This window comes from Bacillus rossius, chromosome 7 (genome assembly GCF_032445375.1).
Source record: "Bacillus rossius redtenbacheri isolate Brsri chromosome 7, Brsri_v3, whole genome shotgun sequence".
Lineage (NCBI taxonomy): Eukaryota > Metazoa > Arthropoda > Insecta > Phasmatodea > Bacillidae > Bacillus > Bacillus rossius.
Genome location: NC_086335.1, coordinates 68074485 through 68087447, shown reverse-complemented (window position 1 = coordinate 68087447; position 12963 = coordinate 68074485). Strand labels below are relative to the sequence as shown.

The 12963-nt window shown below is 37.9% G+C and overlaps 2 protein-coding genes across 7 annotated transcripts in view; one reads left to right on the top strand and one right to left on the bottom strand.

Annotated features, from left to right (window-relative positions):
* LOC134534288 (inverted formin-2-like) overlaps positions 1-3288 on the top strand; it is a 64498-nt gene extending 61210 nt beyond the window's left edge. For both annotated transcript variants that reach the window (XM_063372613.1, XM_063372612.1), the window contains 2 exons: positions 1798-1973; positions 2366-3288. In XM_063372613.1, coding sequence (XP_063228683.1) covers positions 1798-1973; positions 2366-2545 — 356 coding nt within the window. In that variant the 3' untranslated portion in view covers positions 2546-3288. The remainder of the gene's footprint in view (positions 1-1797; positions 1974-2365) is intronic.
* Positions 3289-3600: 312 nt separating this feature from the next.
* Positions 3601-12443, bottom strand: LOC134534289 (protein shisa-5-like). Of its 5 annotated transcripts, none has more exons than XM_063372614.1 (5): positions 12136-12443; positions 10789-10957; positions 8428-8555; positions 6167-6283; positions 3601-5791 (listed from the first exon to the last, which is right to left on the bottom strand). In XM_063372614.1, exons 1-5 carry the CDS (start codon positions 12200-12202, stop codon positions 5727-5729), a joined length of 546 nt encoding a protein of 181 aa, XP_063228684.1. In that variant the 5' UTR covers positions 12203-12443; the 3' UTR covers positions 3601-5726. The 5 variants fall into 5 exon arrangements, with proteins under 5 accessions (XP_063228684.1, XP_063228686.1, XP_063228685.1 ...); XM_063372616.1 differs by having other exon boundaries at positions 6167-6268; positions 12136-12427; XM_063372615.1 differs by having other exon boundaries at positions 6167-6271; positions 12136-12426.
* Positions 12444-12963: the final 520 nt, after the last annotated feature.

Here is a 12963-nt window from a genome sequence, read left to right as displayed (position 1 = left end):
GTCACCTTAGCTACGCCCTGGTAACGTCATATTTAACATTTCCCCGCAAGGTCAAAGTATTTATTTCCTTCATACAACATTTCATGAACAGTGCATTTCCTGCTTATAATGTTTGCTTTATAAATTTCAATAAATTAAAAAAAAAAAAAAAAATTAATGCCTACCTATTCCAACGCTTATCCTATCTGTGAAGTTTAACATGTTAAAAAGATTACTTTTTACACTTTACTAATTTTTGTTTACAATCACTGCTATACCATAGATGTAGACTGTTCAAAAAGGACTGTATGGAAAAACAAAATTTAAGCGTGCCAGAACATGTTAGTGCTGGCTAGTGCTGTGTATTCCATATACTGAAGGTACATACAGTTGACGGTTAAGTATCCGTTGGCCGTCTTGTCTTGGAGGAAAAAAATATTGCATTTCCTTCCCTGCAATTCTAGTGTTGTTTCAGATGTACGTATTCCTACGTTATTTTAGTTTGCCAACTATTTTGCAAAGACAAGATTTAAAAAAAAATTTTCTACTGCTGATAAAAGAGTTAAATTGATTTTGTCATTGTCACAAATCATGAATGTTTTACAGAAATGTGGCTGTCTCTCTTTAAAGACAAAATAAAATAGAAGCTGGAAGCACAATGAAGTTGAAAGGTTTTTTACTCGGTTAAGCAAATTCATGCATCAAGTGTATCCATCAGTGGTTTTACATTTCAAAATTTATTTTTTTATCGCTTTTTAAGTCAATTGGTAAGAAGTTAATACACTGACAAGTGACTAATTGGTTATTTCCTGCTTATGTTTTTTCTTTATTCCCCCCTTGCAAAACATTACATATAACAGGGTTCTACTGTATATTTGAATTGTGGCTAAGCAGCTGTTATGCATGGAGACAGTTTTGTGCCGTATTCAAGTTGAGGACAACCATCACATTCTTGTCAGTATTATTGTAGTCTGGCTGAAGATATCATGTGGAGAATATTTCCGAGTGCTAGAGACAAGATTTCATGGTTTTAATTCAAGGACAATTTCATTTTTTAAACAAGAGATTTCAGTGTAGATATTTTTTATGAACTGTTTTATTAATAAAGATAGCACCACAAAAACCATACTAAATAATTTAATTAAAGGTATTAAAAGATTACATTTTTTGTAATCTCAGCTATTTTCGATTAACTATGCTGACTAATTTCATGATTTTTTTGTTCCATTTTGGTGCTTTATGGTACTTTCATTTTGGTGTTACATGGTGCATTGACATGCTTTTCGGCATTATTTTGGCTGTATCCCAATTCACCATATAATCTTGTCCCTACTGATTAGATACTGAAATATGCAACAATTTAATGATAGTCTTTAATATTTAACATCGTAAAACTATTAATAATAAAGATTTTAAAAATTTAGCTTTTGACGTAGTAAAACATGCAAATTTTATCTTAACAGGATTTTTTTTGGTATTCGTTGGGGGCACTTAAGAGCATATAGATAAGTGATTCACGTTAAAATAATGAATCTTAATACCAGCTTTCTCATGTTTTACATTAGGAAATCAAGAAGCATTTGCATGCACAAGCTTGAGATTTATTTCTTGTGGCATGGTTTGGTTTAGTTTGTTTCATCTTCCCTTGAATAGCTTACATCGAAATAGTAGAAAGGTTTATAATCCACTACTGCCTGAATATTCTCATCACATTCTATCGTGACAAGACAGCACGCTTGTAATGTTTTCCAAAGGAAGTCTCCACTCCCACATGACTTGTACGTTGTTGCTTGACGCGCTTGTCGCTGGTGTTGACAGGCTTCATGGAGAGTGCGCTGAAAGACGTGTCTGCGCTGGAGGAAGACGCGCGGAAGCTGCAGGAGTCGTGGACCAAGTTCGCGCTGCACTTCTGCGAAGACCCGGTCAAGTCCAAGCCGGAGGAGTGCTTCAGGACTCTCAGCGATTTCTTCAGGAAGATCTCGACGGCCGTGAAGGTGGGTTCATTACGATTTTTCTGTTATCAGGATTGTTTGAGAACTCGATTATTAAGGGATCAAGTTGTATCTGTTCGAGCACATACATAAACATTCGAACCGACACCATGATGATGTGTAACTCGTTTAGTCCGAAGATCGCAGCACTGACCCGAGGTCCAACGTGTTAATTAAAAAAGTACACGGCTACCCTCAACAGTATCCTCATTTCAAATATTTGGTTAGGAAATAATTTGCAATAAAAAATTTAGATTTTTTTTTGTTTGTTGGAAATCATTGAATCCTAATATGAGTGAATGGTAAGAAATCTAATTAAAAATTTGTGAGATGTTAATTTTTGAGTCTGAAATCAAGTAAAGACACGAGAAATGAGATTAAATGATGTTTTGCAGGAGAACTCTCAACGCCGCAAGTGTGAAGAGAAAGCAGCTCTCCAGGACGTGCAGAAGCCGCTGGCTCGGAAGGCGGTCGCCCGGACGAAGCAGCCGCGTGCGGACGACACCTGCATCATGGACCGCCTGCTGGACGAGATCAGGAAGGGAGACTACAAGCTGCGCAGCGCCCCGCGCTGAGAGCGCCGTGCCACGGCCGTTGGATGGTGAAGCTGGCACGTGGCCTACTGTCGCAGCACTGAAGCGCCGTGCCACGGCCGTTGGATGGTGAAGCTGGCACGTGGCCTACTGTCGCAGCACTGAAGCGCATCGTGTCGCACAGGCCAAGCAGCGAATCGGCAATGATGCCGACGACCTGTAGATGCAGCATCGCTCGACGGATGATGGAGTGGTTGAGCAGACAACACACGTGTCCAGTGCTCCTCAGAGTGACACGCCAGGAACGAAGCAGCGACCTTGGCAACTCGACGAGGAAGCTCTGCGACTCCTCCGTGTGTAGAGATAGATACACCTGGAACGATTGCTCTCTGCTGGAGCACAAATGCCAAATGGATGAACTAGCAGAGCCAAGTCCACGCGGTAATTGTGGATGGCTTGCCAAGACACTACCTGTTCAGTTCACTACATCAGTGAAACTGAGTTTGCACGAATCTCAATCTATGTTTACGCATGAATCTCAATGTGTGTTTCAAGTATGTTGCGGCCTGTGGACCCGCCTGTTGTTTCATGTTCTAATGTTTTAGGATGTGAGTATGTCTTACCAGTTTCCATGAAACAATTTTTAATAGTAAGTTTGTAAATACACTAAAATACCAGAAAATTTTATTTTATAGTGTCAGAACTATGCTAGACTATTTTATACTATATTTAATTTTGTATACTTACATTTACTTGTTATAGAATTATAGTTTTTTGTAAATTTTTTTGTTAGTTTTTTTTTTATAACTCTTCCAGTGTTCATACAATTTGCTGCATTGGCCATGGCACAAGCAGCTCACCCATTCAGCGCTGAGCATCGTTCAGGCTTCGAAGCATGTCTGCAGTATGTTGATGAATTGAATATCGCAAAATATAATATGCTTTGCAAAATTAGACACAGGATATTTTCATGACATGATTCAAAGTTTTGATGCATTAGTGCCCAAAATCAGTTCCAGTAATATTTCACCTGACTGTTTGCCAAAAATGTTTGCTTTGTTAGTGGACTACTTTAATGAACAAAACAGTAAATATAGTAACTTTTCATGAAAATACATTTATTTACCCTTAAATTTTAAAATTTCATTTTAAAATATATAAAATTCCATAATACATATGTTACAACGATCCAACTATAAATGCAAATAAACTTCTCTCCTCACCACTGGTGTTCAACAGTAGTCGCTCACAGAAGCACCAAGCACTTGTCACACTCAGATACAACAAAGTACAAACCACTTGCAACTTTAGCTGGACTCTCACTGATCCACCACATCCATGATAATATTCTTCTACTTGGATGCTACCAACTATTAAAGCTTATATTTTCCAGAATATTTTATGTACAGTTTTACCAAGTGACATGTGTATGCTAAACACTTAAAAGTGAAAGAAAAATTTTAATATACTTTTATGTTACCCTGCATACTTAATTACTTGTGTGTTTCAGACAATTTTTGTTTAAAAAATTTAACTTAAAATGTGCCCATAAGAAAGTTAAAGAAACCTATTACGGAAGCAGTTTAAAAATTGAAAAGGGAAAATAATAAAAAAAACTTTTAAATAAAGATAAGGTTTTGGCAGGCAGACGATATTTTGAATGGAATTTTCCATGCCATCCAATCTGCTGTACGTCGCGTGATGGATGGACAGACAGATGGATGGGACGAATCGATGAGATTTCAGCTTTATGAGTCGCTTTAAACTGGGCCACATTTTTATAGGTTATCTTAGGCATTCTACTTTGTCAAATACTCACGGGCTCACCAGTTTTTTTTTATAAAACACTAAAACCTGCTCCTTCTGCAAGTGACAGCAATCATTGCCATCAAATATAAATTGTGCCATGGAAAAAAAAATTTCTCCAAATGATTACTTAAGGCAGACATACATTTATGACAGTTACACATTTTTGCAATGTAAGCATGAGAAGAAAGTTCAAATAGCATTTAAGTAAAAAAGTTGATTACACACATCATAGTTTCATTTGTTCTACAATTCTTAGACACAAAATCTTGACACATAAATACAAAAAAAAAGTCATCTTATTTATGTATTTTGTAGTCTATGGAGTTATATAAACACACATAACCCCATTTTCAACTAGGGTGAATTACTCATTTTCAGCAGTTAACTTTGAACCATTTTAGATATTAAAAGTATGCTTAGGAATGTGCATTTACACAGCAGTTTCCTCACTTTTGCAAACACTTCCCAAACAAAAAGTGAGGGGGGGTGGGAAAAAAATTCACTTGAATGACTGCAGTAACACAGAAAACTAGATTTCTAGAAAACTCTCTTGCCAAAGTGATGCTCTGCAAGACAAATAATAATAAATCCAGGCTAATTAATAATATGCGTGGAAGTACCAATAACAGTCTCGTATCACAAAGTACAACATCCAGTCAAATATTCTCTCTGGATACTCTTGCTTATGAATAGTCCCTACTAAATGCTAATACAAAAAAAAAACAGTTCCCCACAGCATATTTGCTGGTAATACAAACAACTTCTGTTACAAGAAGAATACAAGGCGACAACTCCCAGCCAGCTCCGTAACACAGCGTTCTGTTATAACTGGTAGAAATAATTATACACCAACTCATACATAGAACAATAGTGATGCCACAACTAATACCGCATGCGTGCAAAATAAAACTACTGTAAGTATAAAACAAAATTCCCAAAATGAGTGTTTTAAATGGCAGGCTGTCTGGGATAGTTTCACTTGACTGATCTTGTTTAGGAAATAGTGTAAGTTACTGATTTAAGCTTTTTGTTCGACAGTTTTATTGACATGGTAGTATAGAATGAACACACAAACCAAATGAAGAAATGATTTACACACAGCCAAGTAGAAACAGATCCCACGAAATGTTCTTGTTATCACTTAACTTTAGGTAATTAAACCAGCAAAATGTGTTTACTTCAGTAAGCCTTTAAACGATTTAAATATTAAAACGCAGATTCAGATCCTTGGATAGATAACACTGAGTGGCAACTTTTCCCCCTTCATTACGCTAACGATATTGCAGTGATAGTAAATGATGCAGGCCAATGGCAAAACCCAAACTGCCTCCAACTCCTGAGCAGCCGTCCCTATTGTTCAGAGAGATCACAGTACACTGTCGGGGTGAGATGGAGCAGTCTCGCGAGGATCTCCTCAGTAGTTGGGGTTGTAGGGAGCCTGCTTAGCCGTGGCCTCGTCGTACGTCGGCGGGTAGAAGCCTGCAACGTCACGCACGGGAACAACTTAGACCAGCCTTCAAGTTAAAAAAAAAAAAACACCAAGGTTGAAGAGCACCAATGGTTTCCAACACAAACAGCTCTCATGAATATAAAAACCCTTATTTCTAGTTCTTTCTTAAACAAGTTACCTAGGCAATAAAAGCTTAAAAAATGTTTAGAATTACCTTTTATTAATATCTATAGGCACACACACGCGCACGCATTTAACTACAGGTTGGCATTCACACTGAGTTCCCACGAGCCACACAACCTGCTTCGGCAGAAAACTGAAAACTAAATTCAAAATGTTTGCAGAAGCCATTTGCGGCCACATTACACAACTTTGCAGCTCTCCTGTGGTTGAAGACCACATACCTGTGTGCGGCTGTGCAGACGGCACGGCGCCGGCGTGCTGAACGGCCGCATGTGTCGGCACCACCACCGGCTGGGGCACGTGCACCACCGTCGTGTGGACCCCTGCTTGGGGCATATCTTCCATGAAACACACCACCGGCATCAGACACCCCACCACCGACGCCACAAGGAACACTGACTACTGACTACATGCCACAATAACTACAACTGGAGGCACATGCTAACATTCATTCCTCTTACAACATTTACTGTTATTTAACTTGGCGGAAATAGGAGTTTACAAAAAAAAATGTGGACACCACGTGTAAAAGAAGTGAAACTTCTTGTTTATTAGGCATAGATAGAGAGAAATTTCTAGTATTATATATCAAACAAGAGATAATAATTGAGAAGACGCTTCCACCCACTGGCACTCTTTGGCGCCCGTTTTTGGGTGTTTATTCCCATGTTGACTTTAATTATACCTCTTATCTGCTTCTACCTATTTTATTACTATTTTAAGCATGATGTTAAATCATGACCTTAAACTGAAAAAATAATAATAAAAAACCACTATAATCAAATATAAATACCGCTTATGAAGTCTATACACATGTCTATAAGTCCTTTAAACATTTCACCACAGTGTTTACATACCAAAAATATATTCCTTATAAAACTAACCTCTTAAGACTTTTTTACATTTTCAGTCACACTATTCATGTAAAAATGAATGAAACTTAATATAATTGCAGAAAAAAGAACTATTTTCCGCACGAATAAATAAATTGTAGATACTTTAAATTAAATAAAAGAAATATGGTAGCTTCAATCATTAGCCGTTACGAAAACAGGAATAGACAAAACACAAGCAGCTTTACAAGAATTATGTAGCATCACTGCTGTGTAATTTCTACCTCTCCTCTGCAGTCTCCCTTTCCGGCCATTGCAACTACCGTACAGCATGCCACACTACGTACCTATCCCATCCCTTGCCGTCTTCCCATTCGACCGCTAGCGCATGCGTTGGAGTGGCGTCGCCGCTGACGCACTCTCCTCTACCGGTTCCCCCTCCACATACCTAACTGCTCCCCTCATGCAATTGCAATTTTTGTAACTTTTCAAAAGTTGTAGCCCCCTCAGCAAAGAAGTTTCACTTCAAAAACCCTGGATCACGGCAGAATCCATCACATTTCCCACCTGTGAAAAATCCAAGTTTGGCCCTGCCTGGAATCACTCTGATCGCTTTGGTGGGACACGTGTGATTATTTCTAACTCTGTTTTTACGGTAATATTTCAGTTCATCAAAAATTGTTTCAGCCAATAAAGTTTAGGCATTTTAAAATTGTTAATTAATGCGGTACAGAAAAACAAAAGCTACACATTTTGAGAACCTCGCATGCGTGACTTGTTAGCGATGAAGCAACCAGAACCACGTACTACCCACAGAATCAGTTGGTACTCGAGCAGGTACACACTCGTAAGCACAGCCGAGGTGTTGCAAGTTAGTGAATTACAAGAGCTACAAGGACCAACCAGAAGCTACACATCTTGAGAACTTGACATGCATGACACTAAGTCGTTAAGTAACGAAGCAGGGGATATCTAAGCACAGCGAACCAGCCTCACCCACCCCAATGGGTTTGTACACTTTCAAGTCATAATATTGTAGTTCAGGGAAAATCCTACCAATGTTTCACTAGCATATGAGAATTACACGTTATGTTTTGTTAAGAATTTCACCATCTCAATCAAATATAACCCACATATCTGCTCTTTGCTGCTAAGACAAACATGTTATGAATAATTAAAAACTTTGGACTAACACCTTTCATTACTTCCTAGACGTTGAATTTATTGCTTCCACAGCTGGTTTAACATGTAGCATTAAACTTTCAATGGTATATTTCTTTTTAAATCCTACACTAAAATTCTCCAATTAGAAACAAACGTAGTGAGTAAGGCCAAAACTTAAGGCCTTATATTACCCTCCAATTTGTTAATTCCTGATTTTAATGAAAAATTAGTTAAAAAAAAAAAAAAAAATGGAACTGTAAAAGAAAAGTTGCTAACGTTAACGTGTTGCAGGAACACAGAAAATGAACAAGTGAGTGACGTAGAGGCAGTTTGTCATTGTAATGCTCATGTAGTGAAACATCCGTGGGCACGGCAATAAAACAACCACCACGTAAACAGGAACTAAGCCCAGGCATGGCGGGGGAGGAAGCCCAGAGCCCGGCGTCAAGGCGGTAGGTGGCGTGCGGAGGACCAGGCGAGCCTACTTCCGTAGACGGTGCCGCGGTGCCGGCGCTTGTACAGGCAGCAGCACGGGCAACAGCAACAGCACAAGCACAGCAGCACGGAGATGATGGCTATCGTGCCCACCGCGATGGCTATCACGATGCCCGCCCTGGAACACGCACCACACACGCTGCAGTGCCATTCAAACACAGGCGTAACGCCAGTCAGCCATCAAGCTTCTGCGAATACATACTGGTTTCACATTCAAATAAAATCTTAACATACAGTGAAACATTTTTGATTCCCTATCTTAACAGGAGTCCAATAAAAATCATTCCAAAATACAGTACAATGAACAAAGAGAAATATAAATGAAACCATAATATAGAGGTGTAAAAAAAGAAGAAGAAAAAAAAAAGAACATAAAACTCAGAAATGCATTTTTTTAACCAATAAAGTTTCTTTAATCTTGAAAATAGGTTTGTCGAACCAATGGATTATATACATAAAAAATAGGAATATTTTCAAAAAAATTACATCACAATCACAGATTATTTGTTGTTTATAAAAACAATGTGTGTTAAATATTAAAGAAAACAAATTTAAATATCTAAAAAAAAAATCGTCTTAGCATTAATGCTACAATTTTATATTCAATATTTCATGAATGAGTCCTACTTGGTGAATCTATTGGTAATGAAAATATATTTTAAAATATAATTTGATTTCAAATGTAAAATTGAATATAAATTTTTCACAAATATCAAATATTTTTCAAATATTCCCAGAAATAGAGGCCGAAATATGCCATCCTGGTTTCAACTGTTTTTAATCATAATTAATTTTTATTTTTTTTATACATAAAACTGCCTTTGATAAGGCAAAAAGTACACATTAGTCAATTTTCTGAGCCTGTAGAAGCATAGCTATTCACAAAACTTTTTATAATTTTGTTGAAGCCATTCTTCAAAAAGAATTAAACTCTAAACACTTTGTAAGAGTCTGTGTATAGCTGAAGTACTATTACCAATTTCAGTTACAACCCTGTGCTGTTCCAAAGAACCAATGAGCGAGCTGCCAAAATGTTTGACAAGGACATTACTGCAACCTAATGTGGCCAGATTTTCAATAACAAACTACAATTACGCCCTTTGTTGTTAATCCCAAAAAAAAAAAAAAAAAAAACCTGATAACATCCAATTTCCAACTCTCTCCCTTTCAAAAATACAAAACCAAATACTGAAATACCCACACACAAATAGTGGGGTGAAAACATTTTTTTTTGCAAATTTGCAGCTGTAGCGTTTCAATGCCTCAGAAGCTACAGAAGCTAGTTACGGTACACTCGCTCTTTATTTGTAAGAAACCAACCACGCACCAGATGAAGCTGGCTTAGCCTGCAGAACATCTCGGCATTAAAGTGTTTTTCAAACACTAGGCAGTGTCTGAGTGTAGAACATATTCCTTTCTTAACATTCGTGTTAATGAGGCTGATACGCATTTTCAAAAATCTCACGTGAGATTGGAAAGGAGGGGAGGGGTTTGAGCCAAATCTCACATCTCTCCAAAGTGGAAGAAAAAATGGGATCAAAAAATCTCCAAAATCGACTCAGGTAATTAACGGACATTCCTCAAGCATTGGCGAGCCTGTCATACTGCCCACTGGTTGGCCATTAGGGGATTAGGTCATCAAATATTATGTATATATGAAACACTTAACTTTACATTACTACATTTTAGCTTCTGTGCTGTCACGCTCATGAAAATAATGGCATCACAAAACCATTAAAAACATCAGGCACAAACATTTATGTGAAGCCAAGTCGTAGTTAGTGAATAGCCATGAAAGTCTATTATATAGAAATTATTATTGGTGTAATCTTCACCATTCAGGGTGTGCCAACTATCACGGACACCCATTGTAATCACATTTATGTACACAATAAAACCATTGCGATAAATGGAAAGTATTGGGATTAATGACTTGTCAACATGAGTCAGTAGAAGCGATGCAAATAAGACGCTAATGGATCACTGACTAAATGAATGTGAGGGAGGAACGCAGTACCCCCAGAAAACGGCTACATGGGCAAGATTAATGGCATGAAATGCTTATTAATTTTTCTTTTTCCACACTAAATAACATTCTAATTCTTTAACGGAAAGCCTAAAACTGTAATAATTTAATTATATATAGGTTACAGTATATATATTAAGTGGTAACACCTATTAAATAGGGTCTTTACCACCACCTTACCACTTCTTAATACATCACATAACTAAATAATAAGTTCATATAAATAAACAAAAAATAATCTAAAATTCTCTAATGTTTAGGTATTTCTGAGTCATTCCCAATCCAGAAGTTTGCTTGCGACTGTGTGGCCCGATAGACCACTCACCCCAAGTTGTTCTCAAACTCGTCCAAGTCGCAGCAGTAGTAGGCGCCCCTGTCGTTGAGGCAGCAGAACCTGTCGTCCGGGTCGCCCAGGACGAGGGGGCACTGCGTTGCGCTCGACAGGCCGAGCTGCGCAGTGTACTGGTTGCCGTTGCTGAAGGGGCAATCCATCGCTGCCACACGTCACCAGAAACACACATCGCTTCAGAGCGGTCTCTATGCCATCTCCTCCCTGTGGATCAGCAAGTCTGCCCTTAACAGCGACTGCGACCAGGAGCACATTTACGGGAGAGGCACAGGTGTTTAAATAATTAAAACCAGTATTTGAAATAGTGAAGTAAAAATATAAACTACAATTATTTCTTCTAAAAAGTTCTCAAATTTACGATGCGGAAGAAAGAGGTGAATTATCGTCTTTAATAGCACAAGACGAAAATCATGAACCATATTAAAAAAACAAACCTGTAAAAAAAAATACATGCAGTAGTAAAATATTGTTCTAAAAGAAAAACATGTTTTTCGGAATTTTATTTTATTCATGGAAAAGCCGCGACGTAAGAATTTAACCTTGAACATTATTTTCTAACTGTGTCTTAGATTCCCACCACACCATTGGTTATTTTGTTTACCTTTTTGAAACAGGAACTGGAAAAAGTAATTATCACAAGTGGTCTTCTATGCTACCAAAGGACACAGATTGAGACAAAAAGTTCGTTGACCAATATATTCGAACCAGGGCGATTCAAACCATTGCCTACACTACCCATGATGTTAGCCAGTCACATGAACCAATCAGCGATCAGTGTCCGTCTGACACAATTTGGAACATTGCTACTGTAAACAGGCCTTTAATGTAGCTGAACAAACCCAACCCACCTTTCGCTTTGCTGATTTGACTGATTTCCCAGCCACAGCTCAACAGAATCTTTCCGCAGCCATCCACCCTCCCTTCTCATACCCTATACAATCAGCTAAAAAATTCTTCCCCCACCCCCTAAAATTCATTCAAATGATTGTGAACCGTAATCCATTAAGAACAATCCATACGCTAAATTTTACTGTGCTTCAGTCACATACATGATCGTCAAAGAAAATTAATCGCCTGGATCTGAATGGATCAGAACTTCATTCTGGACCAAAAAAAAAAATTATCGACAGGATTGTTACGCCACTTCGTAGTCCCGAAAAAAAAAAAACCTAATTGCTCAACTCCGTGCGTGACATTCCTGCGCCGGGTAAAATAAAAGAGTACCGATAAGATATTTAAAAAAAAAAATTATATTCAACAATTTTTAAGTTGTTGAATCCCATGAGGCAATAGCAACATGACCTCTTAATTCCAGGTACTAACCTGCTTCACAATGCAAAGCTGCTACCAAAAGGAACACAATGCCACAAAAATTGATCATTTTCAGCATTTTCAGGATTAACTTCACAACAGAAAAGTCAACTAACAAGGCACTTTGACAAAACTACGACACGCTTTGCTCGTCCGGTTTTTTACTCTGCGATTATCACTCCTCTAACAAAGGCTAACACAGCAAACTACTCTTTATTCTATGACAGCAACAAAGGACGAGCCCAGCCCACTGAAAGTATTCCCAAACCTCAAGGCTTTCCATGTTCCACGGCTATAGCAACAAATGGGGATTGGTCACTCAGTGTAGCCAATGGCTTGAAGTCGTAAAATGCAAGTTTCCCTTTTATCAAATAAAAAGAAAATATTCTCTGTGAAAATGTACACTCGACAACCATTCTTTTCCAGAGTAAAGTGATAATCAACAACCTAGTGATAGAGAATGCTATTTGGAAGCCATCTTTGATTCCAATTGAACCATCGCCGGCAGCCATGTTGCTAATACAGTTAAACAGTTTGGTGGGCAATGCAATGTTTTAATAGCTATTGTTGCCAGCATATGAGGTCGCACCGAGAAAATGACGTTTATATTAATGTCAATTGTTGAAAGTTCATGGAATAAACGAACAGATGATATTTTTAAGTGATTTATGATTTGGGTCATGTGACACTTTTGTTCAGGATCATTTTAAAAGTTCATGAAAATCCTAATTTCTGATGTGGCATTTAGGTGCACGAACAGAGCATCATGTAGCAAATGATGTCTGATATAGAGCTTTTTGCATAACAGAATTGCCAGGTGTAGGTATTCGAATTCGGGTA

Excerpts from the sequence above, each read along its gene's own strand:
- LOC134534289 (XM_063372614.1), bottom strand. The coding sequence starts at position 12,202 with ATGCTGAAAATGATCAATTTTTGTGGCATTGTGTTCCTTTTGGTAGCA. Across the intron at positions 8,556-10,788 it reads GAGTTTGAGAACAACTTGGG|GGCGGGCATCGTGATAGCCA; the intron begins GTGAGTGGTCTA and ends TGCGTGTTCCAG. Across the intron at positions 5,792-6,166 it reads GTCTGCACAGCCGCACACAG|GCTTCTACCCGCCGACGTAC; the intron begins GTATGTGGTCTT and ends GTGACGTTGCAG.